Here is a 14,410-nt window from a genome sequence, read left to right as displayed (position 1 = left end):
CCTGTAGCTCCCTCAGTCTCCCTTCTTGTCCTTTTTAAAAGCTGGAGTGACATTGAGCTTCCTCCAGTCCTCAGACACCTCTCCTGCTCTCCAGGATCCTTCAAACCTTTCAGTACTTGTGGGTTCTTCCCACTGGGACCCATGGATTTCTGGGTGACCAATTTGGCCGAATGGCCTCTGACCACTTAGGTTCCACCAAGTGGTTTCTCTGTCCTTTAGTTCCCTTCCTATTTCACAGATTTTTGGTCTAATATTTTGTTTTCCCTTTTTTTTTCCCACCACAAGGACCTATGGAATAAGTGAGGTGATTCCCACTTCCTACAGATTTGGTTGAAATTAACCAATAAGTTCCAGTTCACTATTGACTTATTAATGCCTGGTGACACAGACACCTGGTGACACAGACACTCAGAGGTCACCACCTTTGGCTTCATTTCCCTGGGAAACTCAGGTAGGAGCTCAGAGTGGTTGTTCTGGGGCTGGGAGTCAAGTACCATGGCCACCAAAATGCCAACACTGCTTTTAAATAAAAAACAAGCAAAACCTTGAGATACTTACAGATGGTGGCTGGTGAACCCTCCTGAATCCTGTGGAGGAAAAGGAGATGATGCAGGAGATGAAATGATGCATCCATCAAATGTAAAAGTCATCCCAGGTTCAGTGAGCCAATGGCAGAGGTCACTCCTGGAGGGATGGGACCAGGGGACACAGGGTCCTTCTACCCAGAGTGACCAGTTTGTACCTACCTGGTCTCCTCCTCCTCAAGGAGTGATCTGTACATGGCAATTTCAATATCCAAGGCCAATTTTGCATTCAGAAGCTCCTGATAATCATGGAGGAGTTGAGTCAGATCCTCTTTGGCCTGCTGCAGGGCGTTTTCCAGCTCCTGGAGTTTCTGATGACCATCACTGATGGCTGAGTTCCCTCTCTGCTCAGCAGCCTTAATGGTTTCTTGGAGGGCAGCATTCTGCAGAGAGCACAAAGAGAAGAATTCCATTTCCCTGTGGTAGGACTGAGACTTCCAGACCTTTCTGGAAGTCCTTGGAAATTACAAGACCTGCCTGAGTGACAGAACTCCAAAGATATAATAGGGCTGGGTAAATTAACCTAAATTAAATCCAGGTAGAGATGCCCAAAATCTAAAAGTGTTTCATTTTGAAGAGAAAAAACCCCATCAGTACTTTGTGTACTGGATGATTTTTAAGGTCCATCCCCACCCACCCCATTCTATCCATGATTCTATCCTTGATTCCATGGCTCTATCTCCAGGTTTGCCCCCAAGGGACAGACCACATCATACTGCCCAGAGTCCCTGGGTAAACAGTGATGTTGGAGAGTGTCAGCTTTACCCTTTTCTTTGCAATTTCAATCTCTTGTTGTATTCTCTGGATCTGTCTCAAATATTCCTGGATTTCCTGGTAGCTGTTCCTCAGCTGCTCCCGTTGATTCACCCACAGGTTCTGAAGATCTTGGTACTGATGTGCAGAGGGGAGAGAAAAGACACCTTTGGTTTCTTCCCCACTGAGCAGACAGATTTCCCTCCCTGGCTTTTTTTGATCTCTACTCACCCTTCCCTGGTACATGGAATCCACTTCATCTTTGCTCCTCTGAGCAATTGCCTCGTATTCCTGCCTGACCTCTGCAATGATTCCATCCATGTTCAGTTCCCTGTGGTTGTCCATGGACAGAATCACATCCGTGGTGCCAACCACTGTTTGCAACTGGGACAGCTCCTGCAAGGAGAAAAGTTTGGGATTTTTAACCTGTGAACAGCTCAGGTTGTGCTGTGGGGAATGAAATGACCCCCCCTGGCCAGTTACCCCCTGGAACCTGCACGTCCCAGCTCCTGGTGTCCCACCACCACTTTTAATTGAATTTTCACGTGTCCCTTCCAGCTTTTGGGACACACCAGACCCTCCCTTTCCACTCAAGGATGAGAAAGAGCTTTGAGGATGATCTGCTCTCCAAGTCGTGTTCAGGTGAAGGTTCTGGGAACCTCCAAGACCTTCAAGACCTGAGGAGGTTTCAGTCTGAGAAGAATACTCACGGCTTCATGTAAACACCTGAGGAACTCCAGCTCCTGCTTCAGGATTTCCAGGCGAACCTCAGACTCCATCTTTCCCATGTAGGCATTGTCCAGTTCCTGTACAAAAAAAAAAAAAGAAAGAAAAACAAGTTCATGCAAGGCTTGGTGAGTTTGGTTAAAGCTTCCATTCCTGGGGTCAAATATTGGCCTGTGAATTTTGACTTGTGTTTGAAAAACAACTGGAACAAAGAGAAAAAATTTTTAGTTCTTTGAAGAAAAGAAGGATTTGGAAATAAGTAAAATAGCTGGGACAATAAATGTGTTCCTGAAGTAAATGCAAAATGTAGAGACATAGATTTCATTAATTCTCTTAATTAAAAGCTGTCAGCATTCTCCTGTCTAAGTCAACCACAGACATCATTTAACCCCTGACAATGACATCTCACCCAGGCTGGGATTAAGTGAATAAACAGAAATCATAATTTTCAGATATTAAGCATGCAAAGAACTGATTCAGACTCTAAAGAAAATTATTTTTCTCCAGTTTTGCAGTAAAATCATTATCAGCTTGAGGAGATGACTTAAACCAAGGCCCTGCTTTTGAAACCACACCAACCATTCAGTCCCTGCTGTCTTTCTGAGACTTTGGTTTCAGTCTGTGTCTCAGGTTACTTCACCTTTTTAAGCTCCACAAACTCCTCTTCTTTAGCTGCACGCTTGTTGATCTCATCCTCGAATCTGTTGCAACAGAGAAAAGTGATCAGGAGCTCATTGCTTGTCTTGGGTTTTGGTTTTTTTTTCTTTTAACTCAAGTGTGTCGGAAGCCAAAGGGAATCATCCCAACAGCAAACACTGAGTTTTCATTTAACTGCAACTTCTGGCAGAGCAAAAGTGACTGCAAACCCTTTGCAAAACTCAATCCTAAATTATCCAACAAGCCTCAATCTAGCTGAGGAATAAAATCCTTGTAATTCTGAACTAAACTGTCTGGGTTTTTCAGAGCTGTGGACATACATTTGGAGAGCAATCAAGCCAGAAGAAGTGATGGATTTTTTTCAACTTGACCCCAATCAAGTTGTCTCTCCCCTCCCCACAACTACCACTCGTGTGAGGAAGGAGTCCTGGGCTACTTCTTGCTTGGGGGAGGAAGGGTAGGAAGGAGAAGAGGAGGAGAGAAGAGTGGGACAAAGCTACAGGGCCTTTGATTTTCCTTTTCATGTTTTGGGTCTGCTTTGATCCTCACAGCCAAGTCCCATCATGAGGATGCTGAGGAGAAATTCTACAATGGCCACAGGAGCCCTGGAGGTGCAAAGCTGAGCTGGGCATGATAAACATCACCTTGGTAAACACCAGTGCTCTCTTTTTTTTCCCAGACTTGTGATTATTCACCTCTTTTTATAATCTTCAACAAGCTGAAGCATGTTGTAGGCTTCTGGATCCAACTGCTCCTTCTGGTTGTGGAGCATCTCAAGTTGTCTCTCCAGGCTGCTGATGTAAGCTTGGAAGAAAGAGGTGATGTTTCTGCTCTCTTCTGGTCGGGTACTTTGCTGCTGCAGAAGTTCCCACTTGGCCATCAGAGCCTGGTTCTGCCTCTCCAGACACTGAACCTGAAAGGTGAAGCAGAAAAGTGTCTGAGGCACTGGAAACACCCAGCATCAGTCCCCCCAGGAAAAAAAGAAAAAAAAAAAAAAACCCAGTTAATGTTCCCAACACAGGGACACTGAGAGGTTCCAGAAGGTGGGACCAGCTGCAGTCCCTTGGCACCAAGAGATGTGACAGCTAAAAGAGGGACAACTTTTTTCTGGGAAGGGGGTGATGTTGCTGCTGCTTCTTGAAGCTGAGACTGAAATCTTTGCTGGCTTTTCATCTTCTAACTGCAGAAGATTTTGGGGGGTGATTGGGAGATGTCAGCTCTTTCTGAAGCTCTTTCTGACCCCCAGCTCCATGAGCAGAGCTCCAACATCACCACTCAGGACCATTCTCTTCCCAGGTACACCTTGCCTTAGGGAAGAAGCTCAGAACTTCCTATGGGATGTGGAAACCAGAGGGATGGCATCTCTTCAGCTGGGACATTGAGCAGGTTATAACCTGGAGAGCCACGAAGTTGAATAAATAAACAAGAGATAATTCAAAAAGAGCCTTATTTTATAAATTATTGAAATTATTTTTTAAAAGACTCCAAAACTCCTGGGTTTGAGGACTTCTGGGTGTCAACACAACCTTTTTCTGTAGGGTGACACAAGAAAGCCTTAAATCTTCATGTGTGACAAAGCACAGGAGGTGTTACCTGTGTGGAGAGGCAGCACCACACAAACACAGGCAGCCACCTGGATGGAAATGGTTTGGGGGCTGTTCTGTCCCTGTGTCTGGGAGCAGAAATGAAAGAGGAGACTGCAGACAGAGGTGGAAGTGTTGTAGTGTCACCCAAGAAAAGGGTAAAGGAGGTGTGAAAGAGGCCTGGAAGAGGACAGGACCTCCAAGCAAAGACATAATTTGTTCTGTAACAAGGAGAAATGCAGCGTTTTGCTTTGCCTGAGGAAAAAAGAAAATTAAAATTAAAGAAAAAAAAGCAAGAACACATCAAGGATGTCCAAGCCCATCACCCATTTTTCCTGCCAGCACCAACAAAGCCCAGGCAGCAGACTGTGCCAAACCATGCAGGAACCCTTTCCATCCAAGGAGAAGGGAATTAGGAGTGCCAGTGACATCCCAGCAGACTCTGACTGCCCTGCCATGGCAGAGGATGCAGAGAGGCTCATCCCAGGACTCTGCTCCATGCAGAGGTGTTCAGAGCAAGCTGCTGAAAGCTTCATCCCAGCACAAAGCTGGGATTTTGGAGGGATCCAAGGTGGACACCCCCCAGGCAGAGCAGCACCTCTTACATCCCCAATACCCCTGGTAACAAGAGGGAAGAAGGACTCACCTTGTCAATGAAGGATGCAAATTTGTTGTTGAGGACCTTAATCTGCTCCTTCTCATCTGACCTCACTCTCTGGAACTCGGGGTCAACTTCCACCTCTATTGGTCTCAGGAGGTTGGGGTTGACCTGCACCTCCTCGATGCCTCTGCTGACAGCAGCCTCCCCTCTGAAGTCCCCAGCCCCTTCTTCACCAAAACCACCCCTTCCAAGGGCTCCTCCAAGCACTTCTCTGCCTGAACTTCTTCCATACCTGCTACCAAGCCCTACTTCACCACCTCCAAAGGCTCCCACAAAATTCCTCCTTCCATCAAAGCCCCTATCAAGGTGTCTCCCGACACCAAATCCCAGGCACCTTCCATCTCCACCAGGAGAAACATTCCTAAACCCACGGAGGTTGTAGAGGCTCCTGCTGCCATAGCCATACCCATACCCACTGTGTCCTCTGTGGGCATCAGAGGGGCTCATGATCCATGAAATTCTCCCACCTCCCAGAGAGCCACAGTGGGCAGAGGAAGAAGTGAAATTCCCGTCCCCAAATCTGGAGAAACGTTGGCTCATCGTGGTGCTGCCTGAGCACTGAGAGGAGAGAAGGGAGCAGGTGGTGAAGGTTGTAAAACAGGAGGAGACAAAAAGAGAGAAGGAATCCTCAGCTCATCTGGTGGGGGTGACAGAAGTTTCCCCTTTATACGTCCTGGAGGAGTTTATCTCCATTCCGTGGTAATTAGCAGGTCTCTTAATGTTGTTATTGGGTTTGGTTCATCAGGCAGCAATTAATGGCTGCCTGCAGAGAGGTCAGAGTAAACACCACACACTGAGGGAGGGATTGTGAAACTCCCCAAATCCTGCTTGACTCACGAGCTTTGCTCGGATGAGATTTCCTTATCTCATTAGCCTGCCCTCCATCATTAATTACAGCTCGCACAGTTATCCCTGCACATTATGAGGGTTTGTTCCCTCTCAGATTTCCCGACCTCTTTTGGCATTTCAGTTCAGGAGTCAGAAGGTCTCAAGACTGTCCTCACGTTGTCCTGGGGGGGACCTCACATCACCGGGAGTGTTGCCCACAGAAAGCAAAGGCTCCCTTAGCTTCCCAGCCTCTCTTTTCCCTCACTCCACACAAATCCACCCAGGAATAACTGTTGCTTCTACATGGAGAGGGGAGGAGATGCCATCTGATTTTTTATTTTACTTTTTTTTAATTTAATTTAATTTAATTTTTAATTTTAATTTTAAAAATTAAAAAAAAAAAATTAAATCTCCTTCATAAATCATAGAATGGTTTGGGTTGGAAAGCACCTCAAAGCTCATCCAGTTCCAACCCCTCCATGGTCAGGGACATCTCCCACCAGCCCAGGTTGCTCCGAGCCCCATCCAACCCCTTCAACACCTCCAGGGATGGGGCAGCCACAGCTTCTCTGGGAAGCCTGGGCCAGGGGCTCAGCATCCTCACAGGAAATAATTTTTTCCTGCAGTCCAACCTCATTCCCCCTTCTTCAAGTTTTAAACCATTTCACTTCGTCCTCTCACTCCATACCCATGCCAAAAGCCCTTCCCCAGCCTTCCTCTTTGGGGGGTGTATTTTGAAGGACCCCACTTTCAAAATATAGGGGAGCTTTCAAAATATAGAGGAGATACCAAAACATAGGGGAGATCTCAAATACAGAGCTGGGCTCAAAGTTTTTACACCCAGAATCTCCCTCCGAGCATCTGCCTGACCCAATCCTCTTTTCTCTCCTCCCCTCCATGCAAGGTTCCTCCATTCCAGTCTGGGGTCAGACCTGATGGCCCTGGACTGGTTAAAAGAAAGCATTTGGGAGCCAAGTCCTGCTGCTGACAATGTCACTGACTGATTCCTCAAGAAGACCACCCAGGTCTAATCTGCTGCCCCCACAGCACTGGGGGAACAATTTCCCCTTCCCTTGGTCCCCTACACAACACCGGGGGAGCTGAGCTCCTCCTGAAGGGGATTTGCTTCTTTCCAAAGGTGCTGGATAAAGCCAGCCTGGGAACCCTTCAATTACATAGAGGTTGTGTGGTCTGATTCAATTTGGAAAGTGCCCAGTAAATCCCCTAAATGAAAGGTTTGTTGGAAGAGGTTATTAGCCCAGCTGTGATTAGAGCTGCTGGAGAGCAGCTCTGGGACAAAGGACCCGGGAATCCTGGTGGATACCAAGCTGACCAGGAGCCAAGAATGTGCCCTCAAAGGCCAGTGGAGTCTTGGGGTGCATTCCCAATGGAGTTTGGGTGCCCAGGAGGTCAAGGGGGGTTCCCCTCCCTCTCTGCTTTGCTCCATCTACAATTCTGCATCTGGTTCTGGGCTCCCTCTGCTCATGAAGGAGAAAGAACTGGAGAAGAGTCCCTAAAATGATAAGGGGACAGGGACATCCCTAGGAGAGAAGCTGAGGAAGCTGAACCTTCAGGAGACTCAGTATTTACATCAATATTCACAGATATTTTCATGGTTTAGTGGTGTTTGGCTGATGGGTGGCCTTGATGACCTTAGGGGTCTTTCCCAACCTTCCTGATTCTGTGATCCAAAGGGTGGGTGCCAGGAGGATGGGACCAGACTCTTCCCAGTGATGCCCAGTGACAGGAGGGTCACAAACTGGAACGTAGGAGGCTCAACCTTAACCTAAACAAAAATTCTTTACTGAGGGTCAACAGAGAGGTGGCAGAGTCAGCATCTCCTGGACATGTTTCTGTGTGATCTACTGAGGCCATCCTGCTCTAGAAGGTGATGATCAGAGGTCCTTTCAAACCCTTTTCATTCTGGGATTCAAATATCTTGAGGTGCACAAGATTTTGGACACTCAGTGACCAGATGAAGGGCTTTTCCCATCTGCTTTCCAGGCAGCCAGATGAGAATTAACACTTCTCCCTACCAAGCATGATCTCTTCCAGCCTTACACCAGGAACAGTGGCCCAGATCTTCCATTTGTGTGATGATGTTGTAATTAAACTTACATTTTACTGAGATTTTCAACCCAATTTCCCACTGAATTTCAATACATCTATCTAAAAAAATCTGACTTGGGTTGGGAATTATGATATATAACATATATGATATATATAACATATATGATATGATATAAATGATATAACACCCATGACTTTAAAAATGAGCAAAGAGAAAATGTGGGAACCTTTCAGTTTCAAGACACCTGGGTAAGGTTTGCCAAAGCGTTGGGATTTTACACAAAAATATTTTTTATTATGTTTTCATCTGGTTTGCTATTTTCTAGGTGCTGGTGCATCTTGAGAGCAACCCATGAAGCTTGGGCTCCTTCAGACCCAGCCCTGTCCCCTCCCTGGAACAAATGATGCCCCATGTGGGGACTGGAGCTCCCGTGTGACCTCGGAGCCATCATTAACTCAGGTAAAGATTAAGAGGACAACGTGTGACTTCCTGTCAGGAGGATGTGACACCCCGTGGACGTGAGCCACGATTTTCCCTCTGAAGTCTGAGCTAAATTGTCCTTTTTTTTGTTTTCCTGTCTCAACCCAGCAAGATGCAGGAGTGTTTCTGAAGGCTGCTGCTGGTCGAGGCCCTGCAGGGACAATTTTGGGTGCAAACCATCTCCATCTCCTCTTCTGATGTTGGGAGCAGCCCCTTCCAATGCACGCGGGATCATCCCCGTGGATCTGGGAAGGAAATGTTCTGACCCAAAGGAGGGAACACCCAGAGAGCAAACAGCTCCACGTGGAACGGTGCTTACGGAGCCACCTGTCCAAAATCCCTGCCCAAAACGCAGGCATCAGCCTGAAGCAAAGTGGGTGCCAAGGGACCCAGAACCACTGCTCTCCTGCTGGAGAAGACCTCCTGCAAACCTTGCCTGGGAAGGGCAGAGATCCAAGCCCACGTGCGCATGATCCAGAGCACAGAGTGTAGGCTGCTGTTGTGATCCTCCCTGGCAGCAGCTCAGCCCTGGCACAGCAGCCCCAGCCACACCTCAACCTGTTGAGCTGGCTCCAGAAACAGCCCTGAACCCAGAGAGATGTCCAAGCATCCTGCAGGTGAAGGGGGAGCTTCCTGGGATACCTTCCTGGGATACCTTCCTCTTCCCTGACATCGCTCTCAGGTCTGCTTGGGTCACTTAAAAAAAAAAAATAAAAAAAAAAACCAAAGTAAAACAGTTCCCAAAAGGATCACAGGGTTTAACCAACATCAGAGAAACAGAGAATAGGTTGGTTGGGACCCCTTCCCCCAGCCCAGGGGGCTCCAAGCCCCATCCCAACCTTCAGCACCTCCAGGGATGGGGCACCCACCCCAAAAATCACCTCCTGGATCACTCAGATGGTTCCTTCCAACCCAAACCATTCAATGACCCAAACCATTCCATGATCCCTAACCATGGCCAGGGACACCTCCCCCCAGCCCAGGGGGCTCCAAACCCCATCCCAACCTTCAGCACCTTCAGGGATGGGGCAGCCACAGCTCCTGGGGACACCCAGGGACTCCCCCCCTCCCAGGGAAGAATTTCTCCCTCATCTCCAACCTCAGTCTCCCCTTGGACATTTCCAAGCCGTTCCCCCTCCTCCCATCCCTCCGGGTCCTCATCAAAATTCCTCTCCATTCCCCCTGGAGGTGCCTACTGGGGGCATCTGAAGGAACTTCAGGACTGGGAGATGCTCTGTGGTCTCCCCACAGCCTTCTCCAACCTGACCAACCCCAACCCTCCCAGCCTGGCTCCAGAGCTGCTCCAGCCCTCCCAGATCCAACAGCTCCGTGTCCTTCACCTCCATGTCAGAGGTGGACGCAGCATTCCAGGTGGGTTCTCCTCAGAGCAAAATAGAGAGGGAAAATCCCCTCCCTGCACCTCCTGTGTCCCTATGGGGACGTGTTCAGAAGAAATGAGTTGACAGCCCCCTCCAGTGATACTTCCTGAGGAGGGAATCTAAAACTAGAGGAGATTTGGGAATCCCTGGGATGGGAGAGGTTGGTCCTGCAGGGACCAATGTAAGGAGGAACAGAGCTCAGTTGCTTTTTGGGGGAGGTGTCCTTTGGTCTGTGATGTGCAGAAGCATTTTGTGGCAATGCTTTGGTTGGTAGCATTGCACAGGACCAGGGTGGGTCAAAAGTGACCCCAGAACAGGACCTGGATGGAGAGATCAGGAGGACCTTGGCACTGCACCTCCCATGGGTTTCTCCCACAGTAGGGACATAAGGACCACATCATTCCAAGGAGCTTCTTCTGGAGTGGAGGAAGGACAGCAAGTGGAATAAGGTGGATAGCAAGAGGCCAGAGGCAGAACAGACCAAGATGGAGGAGGTGAGACCCAAAGGCTCAGTTCTGAGAGCAAAGCAAGGAGCCATGGCATGGGAAGTGGTGGAAAGCCCGTGGGAAGCAAGGAGAGGTGCCCTGGGAGCTTCCCAGCTCCTTCCTTGGCTCTGCAGGGAGCCTGGTGGTGGCTTCATGAGACCTTTGAGAAAAGGTTCTAAATTAATGATGGGGGGGGGGCAGGTCCCCTTCTTCTTCTAGGGGTGGGAAACTTCCCAGCTTGGTCCTGTCTGGTTGGGAAACTTTGAGCAGGGAGGGGGTTGGGCTGTGTTAGGTTGGGTTCAGCCCCAGGGCTGGATCCAAGAGTTTTCTCCTAATGGAAAATAAAACATTACTCTACTGACAACCCCTCTGCTCTGCCCTGGGGAGACCACCCCTGGAATCCTGGATCTAGCTGGGGGCTCCCCAGTTGCAGAGAGACTGGGATCTACTGGAGGGAGTCCCCTGGAGATCTGGGAGGGTGAGGAAGGGACTTGAGCATCTCTGCTGGGAAGAAAGAGTGAGAGCCCTGGGCATCAGGAAAAGTGTGTCCAGCAGATCCAGGGGGGATTCTCCTCTCTCTCTGCCCTGCCCTGGGCAGACCACCCCTGGAATCCTGGATTCAGAGCACACCTGGATCCTGTTCAGCCTGGAGAGGAGAAGGCTGAGAGGGGATCTGCTGAATGCCCATCAATATCCGAGGGCTGGGGGGCAAGAGGAAGGGGCCAATCTCTGTTCAGGGGTGCCCAGGCCAAGGAAGGATGGGTTGGAGCTGGAAGATGGGAAGTTCCACCTGGAGAGGAGGAGAAACTTCTGCCTGGGAGGGGGAGGGAGCCCTGGGCCAGGCTGCCCAGAGAGGTTCTGGAGTCTCCTTCTCTGGAGGCTTCCAACCCCCCCTGGCTGTGTTCCTGGGGGATCCTGCTGGGGCAGGGGGGTTGGGATGGGGAAGCTCTAAAGGTCCCTTCCAGTCTCTGAGATTCTGGGATTCTGTGATGAATTTACTTTGCAATCCCGTTAGCAAATGACTAAAGGTCATTTTAATAAATGGCTAATTATGCTGAGTTAATAGGAAGGTAAACATGTTAATGACTTCATTGAGTGTTATAGCTAGTTATAAGCATTTATTCAGCAAATACTAATCATAACTGTGATACCTCTTCATCTTATTTCCCCTACAGGACTGTGAAAGTATCGATTTCACATCATGTGTGAAAATAGTGAGGTTTATTGGGTTTATTATTCACTTTATTGGTGAATAATAACACCAAATGCTCTGCTCTGATCCCTGAGAGCTCCTGAAGGCTGTGCAGGTCCTGGTGCCTCCACACAAAGCAAAGCTGCAGCTGATGCCCTGAAGCTGAGGCGTGGGGTGCTGGAGCCAGGCAGAGATGAAATCTCCAAAGGGTTTCAGGAGGAGGAGAGATAGAGAAAGAAAAATGAGGATGAAGAGGAAACTGGGTTGAACTCCAGGTTAAATGCACCAGGTGTCAGGAGAAAACACGACGGTTTCCTACGTGCAGCTGCTCCCCAGCAGAAAAAGATTTAATTGTACATGGTATCTGTGATAGAGGAAAAACCATCAGGGGCAGCTCCATGACCGAGTTCTTCAGTGGGAATACACAAAGGAACTTTCTGGAACGGAGAGCAGCAATCAGTGCTCACAGGAATGGCCTCTCCAGGGCTGCCAGAGTAAAGGCAGAGAGCTAAGAGGGCCACGGCGAGCATCAAAAGACACTGTTTGTGATTGGGAACGATTTTAATCACATCCCTTCCCACAGGAAGCTGAAACAGCTGGAAAGAGCTCTGGCAGATGTTCAGGATCCAGTAAACAATGTGATTAGCAGCCTACAGAAGAAGAAGTGGGCCCCAATGCTGCCTTGGTGTCATCAGAGCTGGGAGGTTCCCCACACCCAACCCCACTTGGGTGCTGTCCTTCCAATTGGCTTTGAGCTGATAATTAGTCCAATCAAGGTCAGCCCTGGTGATCAATTTGGTAAATCCCTCTTTTGAGATATTGACATCTCAGTTGCTGTCATCAGCAGCAATGACAGCATCCCCAGGACAACAAAATGAGAGGAGAAGAGGGAAAGCAACCCAAAAAACACCAAAACTTTGGTTATTCTCAGCCTAGAGTGTTCACCTTGTGAAAAAGAAGGAAGTCACCCAAAGTGGGCATCTTGGGATGCAGGGAAATATTTTGGCTCATGTTGCCATTCAGGTTCCTCATAGAGGAGAGGAGAGGAGAGGAGAGGAGAGGAGAGGAGAGGAGAGGAGAGGAGAGGAGAGGAGAGGAGAGGAGAGGAGAGGAGAGGAGAGGAGAGGAGAGGGAGAGGAGAGAAGAAGAGAAGAGAAGAGAAGGAGAGAAGAGAAGAGAGAGAAGAGAAGAGAAGAGAAGAGAAGAGAGAGAAGAGAAGAGAAGAGAAGAGAAAGAGAGAGAAGAGAAGAGAAGAGAAAGAGAAGAGAAGAGAAGAAAGAGAAGAGAAGAAGAGAAGAGAAGAGAAGAAGAGAAGAGAAGAGAAGAGAAGATGAGACCTGGGGAGACCTCAGAGAATCTTCCAGTGCCTGAAGGGGCTCCAGGAAAGCTGGGGAGGGACATTGGACAAGGGCCTGGAGGGATGGGATGAGGGGCAACGGCTTTAAAGTGACTGAGGGGAGATTGAGGTTGGAGATGAAGGAGAAATTCTCCCCAGGACAACTTTTGCTATGGTTTCTCTTGGGTGGGAGAGCATCATCAGATCTATCAGCACTGGGCTGCTCCTTCACAGCCTCCAGAGACTGCAGAGCTTTTCAAATGATGAAGGTGGGCAGTGCTGCCAGCTCACGAGGAACCCACGATGAGCACCATCAGAGTTGTCCTGGAATGAGGGAATTCTCCCTGGACTAGGATCAACCTCTGGTTTGGGGAAAAAAAGGACTCCAAACCTGCTGAGCCTTCAGCTCTGCTGGGAGAGGTGCTGCAACTCTTGTCCATGTCAGCAGGAAATCATCAGCTTTGCTACACGGCCCAAGAGGGCTGGAACTGGAGTGTTAACATCTGGGGAATTATCTCATCTGTCATCCGTTTCCACCCTGGCCTGGAGCTGCATTTTGCCCAGCAAGACAAAAGGATTCCAGTCTCCAGTAGCAGAGTCAGAGATGCAAACTGGGAGGACTGGCAAAGTCAAGAGCCAAGTTGCAGACAGCTGGGATTAACCCAGCCCCTCAAAAAGGTCACGGTCTTGCCCCAAATCCTGGTGCTTTCCATTCTCCCCGTGCCAGAGCCAGTCAAGAACACATCAAAGTTTTCCACCCAGTTCCTTCTTGTCACTGGGGGTGTCACCTGGGGCCACCTCTCTGGGGTGCTGCCCCATTCACACCTTGTCCCCCAACCCCTGGGGCCACAGGCACATTGGCTCCATAGACTGCTGGCACTTTGCCATAAAGAGTAATTTAGATCTCACTTTTTTTTTTTTTTTGCATTTATAACCTTTTCAGAGCCCTCCAGTGGTCCTTGGCACGGGCTGGGCTTTCAAACCCCTCCAGAACTGTAATTTGCTGAACCCCTTGGTGCCAAAATAACCCCTGAGCCCTCAGGTGACCAGAACCTGAAGTACCCCACGACATTTCCCAGCACATTGGTAGCCTGAGGTCAGTAACCTCAGCCTGCCAGAGCCAAGCAGGAAAGAAACTCCCTTCTCCAAGGCCCCATTTGCATACTGAATGTCCCCAAAAAAAAAAAAAAAAAAAAAACTTGTCTACCTGAACACCACATCCCACCAGAAGTCTTCACAAGTGTAGCAAGGAAAAAAAATCACAAGCCCTACGTTATCAAAATAAATAATTCAATAGTTAAATGAAGCAGACAGTGCTTTCACTGAGGAGCTTGATTCCCTCCTTATCCAGAGTCTGCACCTCTGGAGCTCATCACAAAAATTTTCCACACCAGCTTAGGAGCACTCAGCACCAAAGCATCCTCTGAGCTGAGAACTTTCAACACCTTTCCAGTCCCACTATTCTGAAGAGACCTCAACAGGGAGGTTTGAAGCCAACTGGAAGGTGTGGGAGTTAGCAGAGCAACTCCTCCTCTTGGTCAGCTGCTTTCCTTCCTACCCAGGAAGGAAATCCAAATCCAAATCTAAATCCAAATCCAAACCCAGGAAGGAACCCAAATCAAGAGTTTATTTCCTCTTGATTTGTCTGCAGGAGCTGGGCTTGGTGGGAGAGGTG

At 48.8% G+C, this 14,410-nt stretch overlaps 1 protein-coding gene across 1 annotated transcript; it reads right to left on the bottom strand.

Moving 5' to 3' along the window:
* Window positions 1-742: 742 nt before the first annotated feature.
* Window positions 743-5,411, bottom strand: LOC103528990 (keratin, type II cytoskeletal 1). The gene is made up of 7 exons (XM_008494403.2): window positions 4,950-5,411; window positions 3,416-3,633; window positions 2,704-2,764; window positions 2,048-2,143; window positions 1,569-1,733; window positions 1,350-1,475; window positions 743-967 (listed from the first exon to the last, which is right to left on the bottom strand). Exons 1-7 carry the CDS (start codon window positions 5,409-5,411, stop codon window positions 743-745), a joined length of 1,353 nt encoding a protein of 450 aa, XP_008492625.2.
* Window positions 5,412-14,410: the final 8,999 nt, after the last annotated feature.

This window comes from Calypte anna, unplaced genomic scaffold (genome assembly GCF_003957555.1).
Source record: "Calypte anna isolate BGI_N300 unplaced genomic scaffold, bCalAnn1_v1.p scaffold_87_arrow_ctg1, whole genome shotgun sequence".
Lineage (NCBI taxonomy): Eukaryota > Metazoa > Chordata > Aves > Apodiformes > Trochilidae > Calypte > Calypte anna.
This window is presented reverse-complemented; position numbering and strand designations above follow the sequence as displayed.